A 16,115-nucleotide genomic window follows, 5' to 3' on the forward strand; every position below is an offset into this window, starting at 1 on the left:
ATTAATTTTTATTACGATGGAAAAATGTTTATTAATTATTAATTTAAATGGCTTATAACAATAAATGCATATATTGTAGCATATCGTGCAAAAAAAAATGACTTAAAGTTCAACTTCAATTATTTGGAAAATTCTTTAAAATAGTGTAATATAATTTTTATCAAAAAAAAGTAATTAATTGGATGTCAAAAATTTAAATTAATTAAACATTGTTATTTAATAACAATTTCTCTAAGATATTCTAAGATATTTATTACTTTTGTTTTGCCATGGAACGATTTTAATTGATGCTTAGTGCTCAGTCAATAGATTGCAATTATAAGCAGCATTCGCTTGATGATGCATTCATGTCTTTAAACAGCTTTGTATACACGCACTGATTTAATGTCACCGATGGTAAGGGTCTGTAAAAGAGAGAAGGATTTTATTTTATATCAAGTCTAAATTTCTGTGCTTTACAAATACTTACAACAATCAATTCATCAGCGGTGAATTCACGTACGATGGTTGTGGGCTTATCGCCAGTTTGCTCTTGAATGAGCTTGTTACCATCCATGGTGATAACACTCTTGACTTTGCGTCCGTCAAGTGTTTCTTCATCGAATTCTTCACCCAACTTAAAGGTGATGGCTGATGTTTTGAATGTAGATGTGGTAGTGAAAGTATAGTTATCGCCGTCTTTAACCAACTCAACAGTTGGGTTGACGCTGTTACCCATTTTACGTAAAACCAAACCGACACCTGAAAAATAAATTTTATATATATATATAAGTAAAGTAATTAATACTTGTACATGTTTAATATTTATAATAAACCTTATTAGGTGACGCCACAAATTTTATATAAAAATATATTCATTTTATTGTCACATGCAGCAAACTGCGGTAAAGCGAAACCAAGCAACACTATTTTTAGCGCAATTGTGGTGAGGATCAAATGTCTTAATTGCACTTAAATGTTAACAGTAATTGAATTAAGACAAACGCTGGCCTTGCCCACAGGCTAAAGATCAGTCTGTTATTTTGTGCGGCCCTACCAGCTTCAACACAAATTTTGATTTATATTCCAATAATAAAATTAAGTAAAGCGGAAACAAAGCAAATATCACTGAGATTTTTTACACAAAAAAAAAAAAAAACATTAATCACGCTGTGGAGTGAACATAACAAACCAAATTTATTGGTTTTTCTAAATATGAAATATTCTTTAGATAGATGAATCCCAGTGGCAGTCGGTCTTAGAAAAAAAGGGTGTATTTACATAATATAAGGAGAAATTTTATTTTTTCTCAATAAAAATGACTGAGATAATGTGGATATATACAGTTATTTTCAGGAACAGGAAATGTCAGGAATATTTTATCTTCTTTTTGACCAAAACTTTGATTATAAATACCCTTTAAATAATATTAATATTTACAGATTAAAGCATATTTTTTATAATACACATATATAAGCCTGTAAATTCATCGGTAACTTTTTTGATTTTTAAAGAAGAGAATTTAAATAGTATTCTATTCTCTTCTGTAACTCCTTTCAGTTATAATAACTCGTTCGAAGGAGGGTACTCAAAAGTTAGGCCAGTACCTCCCTAGCTGGTGGATATTGTCAGTCAGGTATAGTCAGTGAGAAGGGTACTTGGCCTAACTTTTCAGGCCAGGTGTAGAATATTTGACATCTCGTAAAGTCACAAATCAAGTACATGGCTGATATATACTATTGAATGATTATTGTACGTGGTTTAAGTAACGATTAACTGGATATATGCATAACAAGTAACTGTTTAGTATTAACTACATCTTTTTCCTTAATTACTACACGCAGAAATTGTCATTTTTTTTGGGAAAGTTTTTGGCGGAGGTGTATTGATAACCAACATAGTTATCATATATTAGAAAAATGTAGTGCTTCAAGGAGAAATTAATAGTGTTCCATTTTTTTACATGTAACTTTTCTTTTTTGGTATTAACAGTATAATATTAACGATTACCTTTTTTGCATATTGTATTCATTAGACGAAACAGAATCCTGGTAACAAGTTACTAGGGCTCATAAAAGTAAGGTATCTGCGTACTCTTAAATTTTATCTATATTATATTTAGTCTAACTTAATGTCATTTTTATTTTCATTCCGACTTCATTACTACATAATAGTAACAATGACAAGAGTTTTAAAGACTTTGGAATATAGAAATAAAATAAATACCGCATTCCATTTTAACTCACTAAATTTGATTTTGGCAAAAAAAAATTTTTCTAGTTCTTTTTTAGTTATATTAAAAGTCATTTTCTTTTAGCTACATTTATAGTTACCTATATTTTACTATTATATTTCCATTTTATATTTTATCATATGTAGAGTTATTCCCAGATGTACGGCTACTCCTAAAGTAGCCTTCACCGTGTCCAGGTGTTGCATTAGGCTATACACCGTGGGCATGGGTCGATAACCATGTAAGTGGTTATGGAGCCATGAAGTGACAAAGTTTTAATTAATAGATAACTGGGGGGCTTGATTACTAAAGAATACAAATTCAGATCGGTTTCTGTCATCAACTATCTTTTAAAACCATAGATAGATAAATATTACTCCTTTGCAAAAAATGGACATAACTTCTTGAAGCGTCAATTCATTTTAGTATAAAGTCTTTTATATATGTCATACCCTTTATTCTTAGTTTTAGCCACGAATATATATTATACTTTTTTATTAACTTGCGAACAATTTCTCTATTTATTAAATATTAATAAATATACTATTCTTTGTATATTCGCGCTATATTTACCAATAAGTTTAAAAATTATTTTGTTATCAAAGATAACAATTTAAAAACCTTTAAAAAACTTTCCGCACATTTTTATCAAAGTTATAAAAAAAACCGAATGTTGAGGTCTAAATTAGGAATATATTTAGCTGAATTGGCTACATGTAACAGAAAGAAGATAACAAAATATATTTAACAAGTATGATTTAAAATTCATTGTGAGCTAGACGAAGACCCATAAAGACTACACTGCAACGCGCCAAGTTAATAGAAATAAACGAAACATCGACTGCAAAACATATAATGATTTTGGTGAACTGGAAGAACTTGAGCATATGACAGACAGAGTAAGAATCTGACCAAGATTATTTTGCTTCTACTATTATTAATATTATTATTAATAATTATTTTTATATTAATAACTATTTTAATATTAATTATTTTAATATTATTATTTAATTATATTATATTATAGCAAAGCTAAAACTTTATTTAAAAACTTTAATTCCTTATTAATTATTTTCAAGTGCTATTTCTAAAAATCAACTGTACTTAAAACTTGTGCTTGACAGCCAAACAGTGGTGAAATGCAACAAAGTAACTAAAATAAAATACAATTAGATACAATTGCATATACATATATAAGTACCTACATAAACGATTATAACAAATTATACAAAAGCGACCACTACAATTGCTATAGAAGATGTAGAGAAATTATAGAATTATATACTTGCTTGCATATACTCGTAGTCGTGCATGCATGCTTTAGGAATACTTTAGGAATGAGCCACTCATATTTTGTGAATGCCAGCCATGAAGATCCGCTTACCCTCAACACTTACCGCATATATTTCGAAAATAAAAAACACTCAGAAGAAAGATGAAATATTCATTTAAATGGAACCGACAATTTATTAAATAATTTAAATTGATCTTGCAGTCGCGTGATATGGTGGGATCCAGAATTTTATACAATGCCAAGCATACATGTAGGCACACATAGAATATATGTGCATCCGCTTCCCCACTTATCTTCATATTGAAATTATCTTTTGTGACAGTGAACGACAATTTTTTTTTCAAATCTATGGAATTCAACAATTCAATGCAGGCGAACCATTGTGAAACTTATTGCAGAGGTGGGAAATGTGCGCTTTAAATCAAATTTCATAAAGACAGATACTTTATAAAAACCAAAAAAAAAAAAAAAAACATACAGGCAAACATAGGTCGTAGCATATATACAGATATAGTATGTAATAAATGATTTTTTTAAGAAGGTTAAAGTGGTATCTTAATTGAGTTTAAAGAAATTTAATTACATTCAATTTATAAAATTGTTCGAACTATTTACGCATTCATTTCCATATTATTATCATTTTATAAGGTACATCACATATCCATGTTATTGTATTTCACATTGTATGTCATGTATGTATAAAAGAAAGTGCTTTGTTAAATATTTATATTTTATATGACATAATATTTCAATAGTTAATGGGAGTGACTCTTTGGAATATTCCATAACTTCTCATCTAAACTGTAATTTTTTGTTTAGTTATAATCTTTGCACTTATGCAGGTTTCAAGTATACTTGTATAAACACCCAAAACAAATAATTTCTTTCTGATACTGGGCTTTTGATAAGCGCAGTACAATACATCGTTTATATTGTATTATTTATTTTTAATTTTATTTATTTAAAAATTTGCTTAAAGTGATAAGGTTGATAAATTTGAAATTAAACGATTTGAAACTTTAGTTTTATATTTGATTACTTATCTGACTATACACACTAAAATTGTAAATATTTTTGTTAAAAATATATACCCATATATACGAATATACTTCATTATCAAAAAACAAAAATATTTAAAAACATCAAATATATAAATTATATATAAATTTATATATTAATATTAAATATTCCGAAATATCAGTAAAATGAAAACAAAAAATGCACTTGACAACATCTTACATATACTTAGGTAGGTTCAGAAATATATTGCAATCTGCAATCGTTGAGTCATATCATACCCCAAGTTTATGAGATGTTTTTTCATTTTTGGGCGTAGACAAGTACATTATTGAGGATATCAGAAAGAATATTTCAAATTTTCCAATCATTCTTAAAATATTAATTTAATTTTTCTTAAAAAAAAAAGTCTTCTTTTAGTAGATACTTTTTTTAGTCAGTATAACAGTTGTAAACTAGCATTATTCCTTTATTAAATAGTGTTTGACAAATCATAATGTAGAGATCTATCTCCGCAATAGCCAAAGGTAAAATTTTATTGAAAAATAGTGTCAATTTATGTGGTCGTAACTTGATAGGAAGCAAACAAAGAATTTGCTCAGCCGTAGTTAATAACATAACTTCTATAAACTGACATTAGCTATTTAATAGACACGCTTAAATGATGATTTAAAAAACACTGTTTTTACGGTGCCAATCAACATTAAAAATTAACTATTTAGGAGTCATATGTATCACCAACTACATCTAAATCTGAACTAATCTGATGTTATAATAGAGAAATTTATGCAGATTGTATATGGATATACAAAATTAAAATAATAACCCTATTTATTAATAATTCATATATTTTTACCTAGCTAACATTTAATATCAAAATCCCATCGCTCTGTTATTGCGAACAATTGTGGAGGAGCTAAGTGAATGTAACAATCACCCAATGCGATTCTCAGGTACTTGAGGTTGAGAGCACTAGTTCTTTAGACCAAAGATTATGCTCCGATAAAATCACGACTGTTTGCAATAATAGTTCGATGATATTTTGTCAATTTGATGATGTTAAATGCTGGCTGGAATAATTTTCATTAAACTAATTACTTGATTACAGTTGTTAATATCAGATATATAGGTATTTAGAAATAAACATTATAATCGTATTCTCAATACATACAATTATTATAGTATGATATATATGATTATTATTTTTAATTGTAAATAATTCCAGTATGAATAATGTATATGTCTAAGTTTAATTGAAAAAGACATTTGTTTTATAACATACACAGTATAAATAATTAAATTTAACAAGAATCTACAGTCATCCAAATCTGGTCACACATTTCAGACGTTAAAATAACAATAAAAAATTATACATCATCACAGTCGTAAAATTTAATATGAAATTTGAAATACAAAACTTTGTTTACCGTAAAGTGATTAATGGAAGAAAATAAGAACCAACTGTTATTAATCTAAGGAATTTGCAAACTATATTTTTTATTAACAGTTGATATCATGAATGCCTAAAATTATGATTTGATTTTAAAAACCAGGAATTAATTTACTCATCGCTTAATTGGTTTGAGTGCATGTAAATTTAGACTTATGTATAGTCTTAACTCATGTATAGTCACAGATAGGTCAGTGGACCCAAATACGAGAGTTTAGTAGCCTCATAAATATAGCTAGAAGCAGAGAGCAGTACGCAGAAATCGTAAAAAAATTGTAATTATGTTACAAACAATATAGTTTTATGCAATATAGTTTTATGTTATATGATTACCAATATTCGAAATCGAATTGGCAAATAGAGAAGAATCTTCATTCTTGAAAGTTGTCATTAAAGAACTTCAGGGAACAGCAAAGAAAATTAATGCCATTAATTAAAGATAATGTAATAGTTTTTGTTGCTTGCCTAATAAATAAACTACAGAAATCGAACTATTATTATAAAATATATAATTATTATTATATCATCTAAGTTTTATCACAGACAAAAATAATGTATATTTTATCTTATTACCATATAAAGGTAACAAGAAATAAAGGTATTTATCACATAAAAGCAAAAAAAATTTTTTATACCACATAAAGAAGAAACATCAGGTCACACATTCCAGATTTTAGAGAGAGACAGAGAATAAGAAAATAATATGTCATCATAATTATATCCAAGTCATAAAATTTAATTTGAAATAGGAAGCTTTGTTTACCGTAAAGTAATTAAAGATAAAAATAACGAATTAATGTACAGAATTTATAAACAACTTTTTTTTTATTAATAGTTGATACCATAAGAGACTGACATTCACACCCTATCAGACCACACATTCCATTATATCTAATTTGAAATAGGAAACTTTGTTTACAGTATGTCTACGGAATTTGTATATGTTTTTATTAACAATTGAAAATAAATTATTTTATAGATTATAAAATAAGATTGTTCAAAATCTTACAAAATCCCATGATCCAAACTTTTGTTGCTTCAACCAAAATTACTTGAATGCATTGAATTACAATGAAACCTATGATTGTTAATAGGACCCAAGCTAAAATTATTGGTAAATTTCTGACTGTTTTTTTACAATAATTGCAGAGGTCTGCGGTCTTTAATCTCATATTTTATAAGCGATAAAAAATAAAAGTTATTATTAAATTTGCGTTATTTAAATTCAGTAATATTCAGTAAATCAACTTTTGTTGTTTAGTCATAAAAAACTATTGCAATTACTTTGATATTAGTTAGAATTAACGCATAAACTACAGCTATATATATTATCTTAATAGGAGTGAAGTTAAGAAACCACTAATCAATTTAAATTCAAAACTATTTTTAAAATTAAATTTACATTTACATTTATATATATTTATATTTATATTTATATTTATATTTATATTTATATTTATATTTATATTTATATTTATATTTATATTTATATTATATTATATTTATATTTATTATTTATATTTATATTTATATTTATATTATATATATTTATATTTTTATATTTATATATTTATATTTATGTTTATATTTATATTTATATTTATATTTATATTTATATTTATATTTATATTTATATTTATATTTATATTTATATTTATATCTATATCTATCTATCTATCTATCATATCTATCTATCTATCTAACATATCTAACATATCTATCTATCTATCATATCTATCTATCTATCATATCTATCTATCATATCTACCTATCATATGTATCTATCATATGTATCTATCATATCTATCTATCATATCTACCTATCATATGTATCTATCATATGTATCTATCATATCTATCTATCATATCTATCTATCAAATATGATACTTCTATCATATTTTACTTCTGAGACGGAGCATTAAAGCAGTTTTTTTTAAAAATAGATCTTATTGGGATTTGAGACCAGACTGTGTGAGAGTTTTTTTTTGGGTATGGATATAAAAATTTCATTTTATTCAATGAAATGCAGAAAAAAAATCGAAGTAAATTAGTGATATATTTAAGGAATTTGAATTTTTAAAAATACAACTTATGTATATCATATGTAATAAATTTTGTTTATATACATGACTGAACAAGTACGATTATTATTGGTATTATGTAAATGAAAAAACCCTAATTAGAATATATATATTGCTTGGTTAGTTATAAGTATAAAACATGTGAGTATATTAACATAATTTTCTTAAATATATAAAGTTGTTATGTGGGCTTAATAAAGCACTGCGGTAACTAATGTGCTACTAATGTATAAAAAAAAATCCATTAACATAAAAGAGAAAAGAAAAACCAAACTAAGTAATATTATATTACATAGCGCAACACAAGTTCTATAATAAAAGATACAAGAAAAAGTTCATTGAACATTTTGTATCTAGATATTTTGAAATAATAACTAGCAGTATTTATTACTATTAATGAAACGTTTTAAAATAATATTTAATTTAATTAAATATGATTTTTTATATTAATGAAATCTTTTCTCTAAAATGAAGGCAGAGTTACTATCGTTCTTTAATATTTCTTATGTATGATTTTAATTTTATCTTTAATTTCATTTATAACGACTTTGTACCCAATTCCAAAAGTCCACAAAATCATATATTCGTGTGAATATATTATTTATTTTTCGATAGCAATAAAAAGCCGGCTAAACACGTCATTCGCAAAATTTTAACAATTTGTATAAACAAATGAAATTTTGGCACATAATCAACAGAATTGGTGTAGGTGCAAAACACTTAATATCTACGAAAATGTCTACGACAGATATGAATGAGTGACTTGATACTTTATGGTTAATTAAGTAAACAGCGTTAAAAAAATATATTATATATTGTTATACAATATCGAAACATAATATATTGAAAGTTGGTTGCCGCGAGGAAAATTGCATGCAAATCATTTTTAATATTTATTCTGGTGCTGAGAAATATTTAATTGATAACAACTGCTATTAATTGCTTTTTATTGGGGTTGACTATTAATATCAAAAAAAAAACAATTATATATAAAATTGTGCATATACTATATATGATATAAAAAACATTTCTGCTTAGGTTAGTTACTAACAAAAAAATATATAAAAAAAATATCAGTTGAAATCGATGGCATAAAATTATAAAGTACAAAAGGTAATCTTCTTTTAATCGATATTTTTTTCCAATATAATGGCATTCAAACAGCTGCTATGAACCCAATCCCTCTACTATATCTCTTTTTTGGGGTATAATGTTTGCAATCTCATCATAAAAATACCTACTTGGAAACAGCAGAGTTTATAAATAATTCATGTATGATTATGTATCTAAAAATAAAAATTTTTTTTCAGGAAAGTATGTTTACCGCATGAGTTTATGAAACTCATTTTTTATCTCAATGGCATTATTAATAGGAAATTTGTCACATTTGTAGGGGATAAGATACAAAGGTGATATATCACCTACTGATGTCTCCTGAAAAGTGCACTCTTTAGTGCTGTTTATGTATTGATAGCATAATTGGAGCGTATTTTTTAAAAAATAAAAACAAAATGTCACTGTTAATAGGATCTGGAACAAAGTCATAAACCAAAATATATCTTGAAAGCTTGATGGTTGCAAATTATTTAAGATGCATATCAGATTCACCGTTAAAGATGGATACATGGAACAAATTAGTAAAAGAAGAAGAAAGAAGAAAGAGCTATTGTTTGTAGTGTGCTTGAGCAGCAAATATATGTAGATTAGTCTAACTTATAACAAAAAAGGTATAAACGAATGATTCAAATTATAACAAAAAAGGTATAAACGAATGATCAGGTGATTCAATTATAATTATAAGTAATAGAAAGATTTATTATTGATAAAATTGCACTTGATTTGTAACATATCAAAATTCTTATATATATTTTTCATTTGAGATTGCTTAGTTTAAAAATTAGGTACCGAAATGAGCATAACAATGTTTGTAAATTTTAATTAATAAAAGAATTTAAGTTTTTTTTAATGTAATTATTGTTAAAAATCTTAATCTGAAACACAATAGTCTACAGGGTCGACATTAATTTCTTCCATTTACTTCTTAAAGCAATTAAAATTTATTATATATTTTATTACTTACTGATGGTTTATGGATAATAAATATAATATAATATAAAAACTTATTTTTACTATTAAAAAGTATAAAAATCACGTACATGTCTATCATACAAAAGGTTATTTAAGACTTTTTAGTAGTGTAAATTATATATGGGACACATTATACGGTGCAATTATAAATAATCTATCGAAGCATGAAACCACAATAACACACATATATATATATTGATTTTAAAATATTGTAAAATTTTTTTATTATTACTTTTTTATTTTTCAATATTATTTTGTATTTTAATTGACGCAGAAAATTATACACTTTCGGTTACAGAAAAAAAGTGATATATATAATTACATATTTCATGACAAAGTATCTGTTAACGTGTATTTACATGCAATATTGATTTTCTAATGCATGTCATTAAATAAAAAAAATATGTTTTTTGTTTTTAAATGTGAGCTTTGAATCAGACTTTTTCTATAAGTTCTGCTAAACCATTATAAATTACCATAAATTCATAATAGATTTGCAGTACTAGACACTGGGTGTTGTTATGTTTACATTAAGTAGACAAAATTGTAACTATTCATTCATAAATAGATAATTACAATTCGACTTATAATAATTAAGTAATAACAAATTCCAAAATTAAAATGCATTACCAGTATTAGTAGTAGTAAAAAACAAGCGAAGTAATACTTCGCTCCATTTCAAAGTAAATGGAACTTTTTAAAAATAGGTATTAATAGTGAAGCCATTTATTAGCAATTATAAATATCGGTAATGTAGAGATCTCATTAATAAGCCGTTAAAGTTTCACGATCATCCTTCACGTGCTTTAAAGTTTCGTCACATCCTTTTAAATGGCATATACTTTCATTTTTTTTTGTTCATAGAAGTCATCGGTAAAGAAAGTGCTTTACCATAGATAAGACAATACAATAATATTATTGTATTGTAATATTTGTTAATATATTAACAGCGCAAAAAAAACTTTGAAATAAATTTTGAATGTACATATATACATGTAGTTAATAGCACAATATATTAAAGTAATAAAAATGACATTGAAAATGGTATCAAGTTCAAAGAAAGTTAATCAAATTAATTAAAACTAAAACTAAATTTAAAATAATTGTATAAATAAGCACAAAATTTAGTGCTAAAAGTGCCTTTATTTCTTTTCACTTCTTTTATGTAATACAGTGCACCGAAAAAAATCCGATATAGCGAATCTTCTAAATAATGAACGATCAAATACTTATAAATATTAAATATACCAAAACTGTTCGCTCTAAATAGCCAATGTTGCATATAAAATGCATTTGCAATAACGAAAGACCCTGATATTATATTTTTTGTTTTACTGAGTCTCTACTGTATATAATATAATATTAAATTAAAAATAATAAAGTTATGTTATTTCATTTAATTTATTTACTGCCATTTATGCGGGCGCAGGCACACATATGTATATACAATAATACCACCAACAATAGGAAAAAAAATAAATGGCGTTAAAATTGCTTAAATTTAGTTATAAAAACTTCAACATCATTTATTAAATTAATTAAATCAAAATGGTTCTCATTACAAAATGAAGTTGTAGATATTATTAAGCTTGAATGAAAAATAATTGTAAAAAAAATCTTTTTTTGAAGTGAAGGAGTGTGCTTCACTCAAGCATATAGTCAAAGAATCAATGCTTATCTTAAATATAAACTTTGTGACAGCAAACAAAAACAACAACTTGTTGACAAGGTGCCAAAAAAGCATAAATATAGGATATATAAGAAAAAAAAACAGCCTATTTACTAGTTAACTGCACTAAAAAATATATAAAGATAAAAATTTATAAAGAAGCTCTATAGCAAACGGTTATTTTAACATATTCCAATATTAAAAAGTGCTAGCCAACAGCAGTAAAAATGAATAAATTTATCAGAATTATTTATATAATTCAATTATTCTACAGCTGGTTTATGATTTCGTTCTAATATACAGTGTTGTGCATAACAAAAGCAACCAAAATTTGCCCATCAAATAAATAAGTTTTTTGTCTACTTTTTACTTTTCATTCAAAAACTTAAATACAGAGTTTTATTTGTTATTGTATTAGCTATTATAAAAAAACAACAAAATCTACAATTCTTCATAACGGGTTAATTAATTCACACAAATAATAAAATATTGCGAAATGCGGCTGTGCAAAACAATAGCAACTGAGACAAGATCAATGATAGATCTATGACCAAAGTGCATTCTAGCAAGATATTTTTTTGATTTTTTGCATTTTTATGCTGTGATTTATGTTTTTAAGCGAATTAGAACATAAACACAGAATAGTTCAATATTAAATCAGGTAATGGAAGTACGTTTTTATCATGACTCGTGACACGTATACTTTGAAGTTTAAAAAAGCAAGAATTGAAAAATATTTAAATGGCAGTGCTTAAATGAAATAGCCAAAATATTTAAAATTAATTAGTTTATTGTTTCGCAGCTTATAAAAAAATATAATTTGACAAAATACCGTTAAAACTGTTTATTTGAGTGAAGCCTCTCTTAAGATTACTTGTAGAATTGATCGAAACATAATAAGAATTACAAAAAAAACAACCATTCGTGTCGTTGAAAAAGGTCGTAGCCGAGCTTAAACAAGGTGTTGACTCTAGTACTGTACGCAGGCTTACTCTCGAAGCCGGTTTCAAAAGTTACAGACCAGTCAAAAAAACCAATGTTGACTAAAAAGCATTAGCAAAAGAGGCAGATTTTTGTTTTGCTTTTTAATTAATATTAATATACTTCATTTAGATCAAATTTCACGTGGAATCACTTAAATTGAAGTCTTACTAAATGGAAAATAATTTTTTTCAGCAATAAATCAAAATTTAACATCTTTAATTCTGATGGGATGTGCACAGTACGTCGCGAAAAAGAAAAACGTTTGTATTCGCGTAACTGCCAAGCGACTGTGAAGCATGGGCGTGGGTCAGTAATAATTTGAGCGTTCTTTTCAGGATTTAGACTAAGATCTTTTCATGAAATTCATCAAATAATAGCCCAACATGTGTACAAAAAAATTTTAGAAAGCCATATGGTACCCCATGGCGGATGAGAAATGTCACTCCGACGGGTATATCAGTACGATAACGACCCAAAACACACCATAAAGCTGATAAGAGAATGGATTTTGAAAAATGGAATTCCAATTTTAGATTAGCCAGCCCAAACACCTGATTTTAATTCAATTGAGAACATTTTGGTATTCTCAAACGTCGCTTTGGGGGTCGAAAAGTTTCCAAATGTTTGAGGTCATGAAAGATGAATGGTGTAAAATTCCAATTATTTTTTACTAACAATTTAATATCACCTATGACCCGAAGAAGTGCCCAAGTAATAAAAAGCAAAGGACTTAATACAAAATTTAGAAAAATAATACATAAATTTAATATAATAAATAAAGTTGCTATTGTTATGCACAGCCGCATTTCGCAATATCTCATTATTTTTGTGAATTATTTAACCCGTTATTTAGAATTGTAGATTTTGTTGTTTTTTTATAATAGCTAATACAATAACAAATAAAACTCTGTATTTAAGTTTTTGAATGAAAAGTAAAAAGTAGACAAAAAACTTATTTATTTGATGGGCAAATTTTGGTTGCTTTTGTTATGCACAACACTGTATATATAACAGAATACAGTGAATTTGTTAATAAAACTTTCATAATAAATTAACAAAACACCAGAAAAATTTGCGAACATAAAAGTCAAGTATGAGTCAGTTGGTTAAGAAGCGCTGACTCTGAGCTTCAAATTTGGCAGGGCATGAGTTCGATTCCAGGTACTTGCAGTCTCAATTAATTATTTACGTATAATTAAACACAAGAATTATTTTCAGGACCACTGATGACACGGGTATTTGGCAATACTCGAAACAGCTGTATGGTCAGCCAAAAATTCAATTAATTAAAATAATATAAAATGAATTTTTACATAATTTATTTTATATCTTTATATCATTTTTATATAAAAAACATTTGGATATTGTACAAATGATATAAAATTTTTTTTTTAAAATAAAGAATCGATCGATTTCAAGAAGCTTTTGATATTAAGCTGCTTAATAATTTTTATATTCACTACAAATTGTTAATAACTTTAACATAAGTTGCAAATTTACCCGCGGACTTAGAACTAAAGGAACTAAAATATTTTGACTTCCATCATCTATGCGGCAAACTATGCTAATATTATATATTATAAGATATTTAGATGTGGACCTTATATTCCCATATAAACTATCCTTTAATGGAAAAGTTTTTTGTTAATTACTAGTCCAACTGTTTTCAACAATTTTTCAATAACTAAAATTAGTTTTTATATTAAATAACTCAGGCTGATACATAGCCAATAGCCTCACCTCTGTTATCCTTCACACAGAAGCTTTAACACGTGTTCCACATAATTTACTTTAAAAGTGACGAAAGTAGTGCACATAAAAAAATACATTGAACTTTGCGAATTCCAATCTTTAGTGAAGCAAACTAAAACACCAACAACAACAACTACAATTCTGGAAAAAACGAAGATGTAACAATTTCCCTCATTTAAGAGCTACACTCTGCCAAGATGTGGAACTGTATTTTTCAATGCCAAGCTTATTTGTTTTTGTAATTTTTACTAAAACCGGTTGAAGCTTAATATGCGAGTTACTGTACCATTTTCTATGCAGATGAACATAAAATAAGAACCGTAAAAAAAAAAATAATTACTCACATTACACGCCAAATTTTTCACATTTTTTGAATTTTTGCAAATTATCCTTACGTAGTTTATATTGATTTTTATTTCACTTTAAATTTTGATTTGATTCTTATTCGCTTTTGGTCAATATATTTGCCGGCCGCTTTTTTGACAATATAGTGCAGTATTTGTTGTTTTGCATTGCATATGATTCAACTTACCCAATTCCTTCATGTACTCATCGAAGTTATCGCTCTTGTCGAGTTTATATTTCTTTCCTTCCCAGCATGCCATTTTTAATTAGTTTTTTTTTTTTGAAAATTTAAGGTTTAAATTTAATTAAATTTATTCAAACGCAAACCACGCTTAATGAGCAAAGAACTCAATGAAAACAACTAGCGGCGGGCACCAATTGTGCCGCTTTTTATACCAAAAATAAGGCAGAAATAAAAACAACAAAGCTTGCATAGATAAATGAATGTGCGAATAGTGTTGCCAACTTAGAATATATAATGTGATGTGCTTTTGTACTTTTAAACTGTGTAATAAATATTTGTGTAATGTTATATATAAATTCTACTACAGACGATCCAAATACTTGATAATACAGTACATAAAGGTGTGTAATGTATATACTTTTGTACTTTTAAACTGTGTAATATTTATTTGTGTGATATACAATTATCGAATGTTCATGTATTTCTTTTTATATTTCTTTTGAACTGTGGTAACTGATATGTCTGCTTCGTATTAAGTCTATTCCACGGGCTAGTCGTAGTAAAACTTAAGTATAATACGAGTAAAGTACAAAATGAGAGCGTAACACAAATAAAATGCCAAATTACGCTCTTTACACAGATGTTCATGAAACAGGTTTATATAAAATCTGGTGAAAACACCAGTGCCGCACAAGTAAACAACACAAAAATTTAAATTCAAGCCGTAACAGCTGATTGAACACCACACAAATTTTAATTGAAATAAAATGTATGAGTAAAGTCTGTGTAGCAATTTCAAATTTACGCTCTCTCTCAGGGATGTTACGCTCTCTCAAATGCTCTTATTTCTTCGAAAATTAGCTGATGCAACGTACAGAGTCTGTACTATAAATCTAATAAAGTTATGTATATATTAATTTATCGATTGTTCATACATTTCTTTTTATATATTTTTTTGAACTGTGGTAACAGCTATGTCGGATTCGTATTATGTGATTATTGCTGATAAAATGGACTTCTTTTTAAAATAAAATCATG

At 26.5% G+C, this 16,115-nt stretch overlaps 1 protein-coding gene across 1 annotated transcript; it reads right to left on the bottom strand.

The window, feature by feature from the left end:
• Window positions 1–18: 18 nt before the first annotated feature.
• Window positions 19–15,266, bottom strand: LOC119682877 (probable fatty acid-binding protein). The gene is made up of 3 exons (XM_038096409.1): window positions 15,081–15,266; window positions 470–741; window positions 19–404 (listed from the first exon to the last, which is right to left on the bottom strand). The coding sequence occupies exons 1-3, from the start codon at window positions 15,151–15,153 to the stop codon at window positions 354–356; spliced, it is 396 nt and encodes a 131-aa protein (XP_037952337.1). The 5' UTR covers window positions 15,154–15,266; the 3' UTR covers window positions 19–353.
• Window positions 15,267–16,115: the final 849 nt, after the last annotated feature.

This window comes from Teleopsis dalmanni, chromosome 2 (genome assembly GCF_002237135.1).
Source record: "Teleopsis dalmanni isolate 2A chromosome 2, ASM223713v2, whole genome shotgun sequence".
Lineage (NCBI taxonomy): Eukaryota > Metazoa > Arthropoda > Insecta > Diptera > Diopsidae > Teleopsis > Teleopsis dalmanni.

Excerpts from the sequence above, each read along its gene's own strand:
- LOC119682877 (XM_038096409.1), bottom strand. The coding sequence starts at position 15,153 with ATGGCATGCTGGGAAGGAAAGAAATATAAACTCGACAAGAGCGATAAC. Across the intron at positions 742-15,080 it reads TGAGTACATGAAGGAATTGG|GTGTCGGTTTGGTTTTACGT; the intron begins GTAAGTTGAATC and ends TTTATTTTTCAG. Across the intron at positions 405-469 it reads CCGCTGATGAATTGATTGTT|ACCCTTACCATCGGTGACAT; the intron begins GTAAGTATTTGT and ends TCTCTTTTACAG.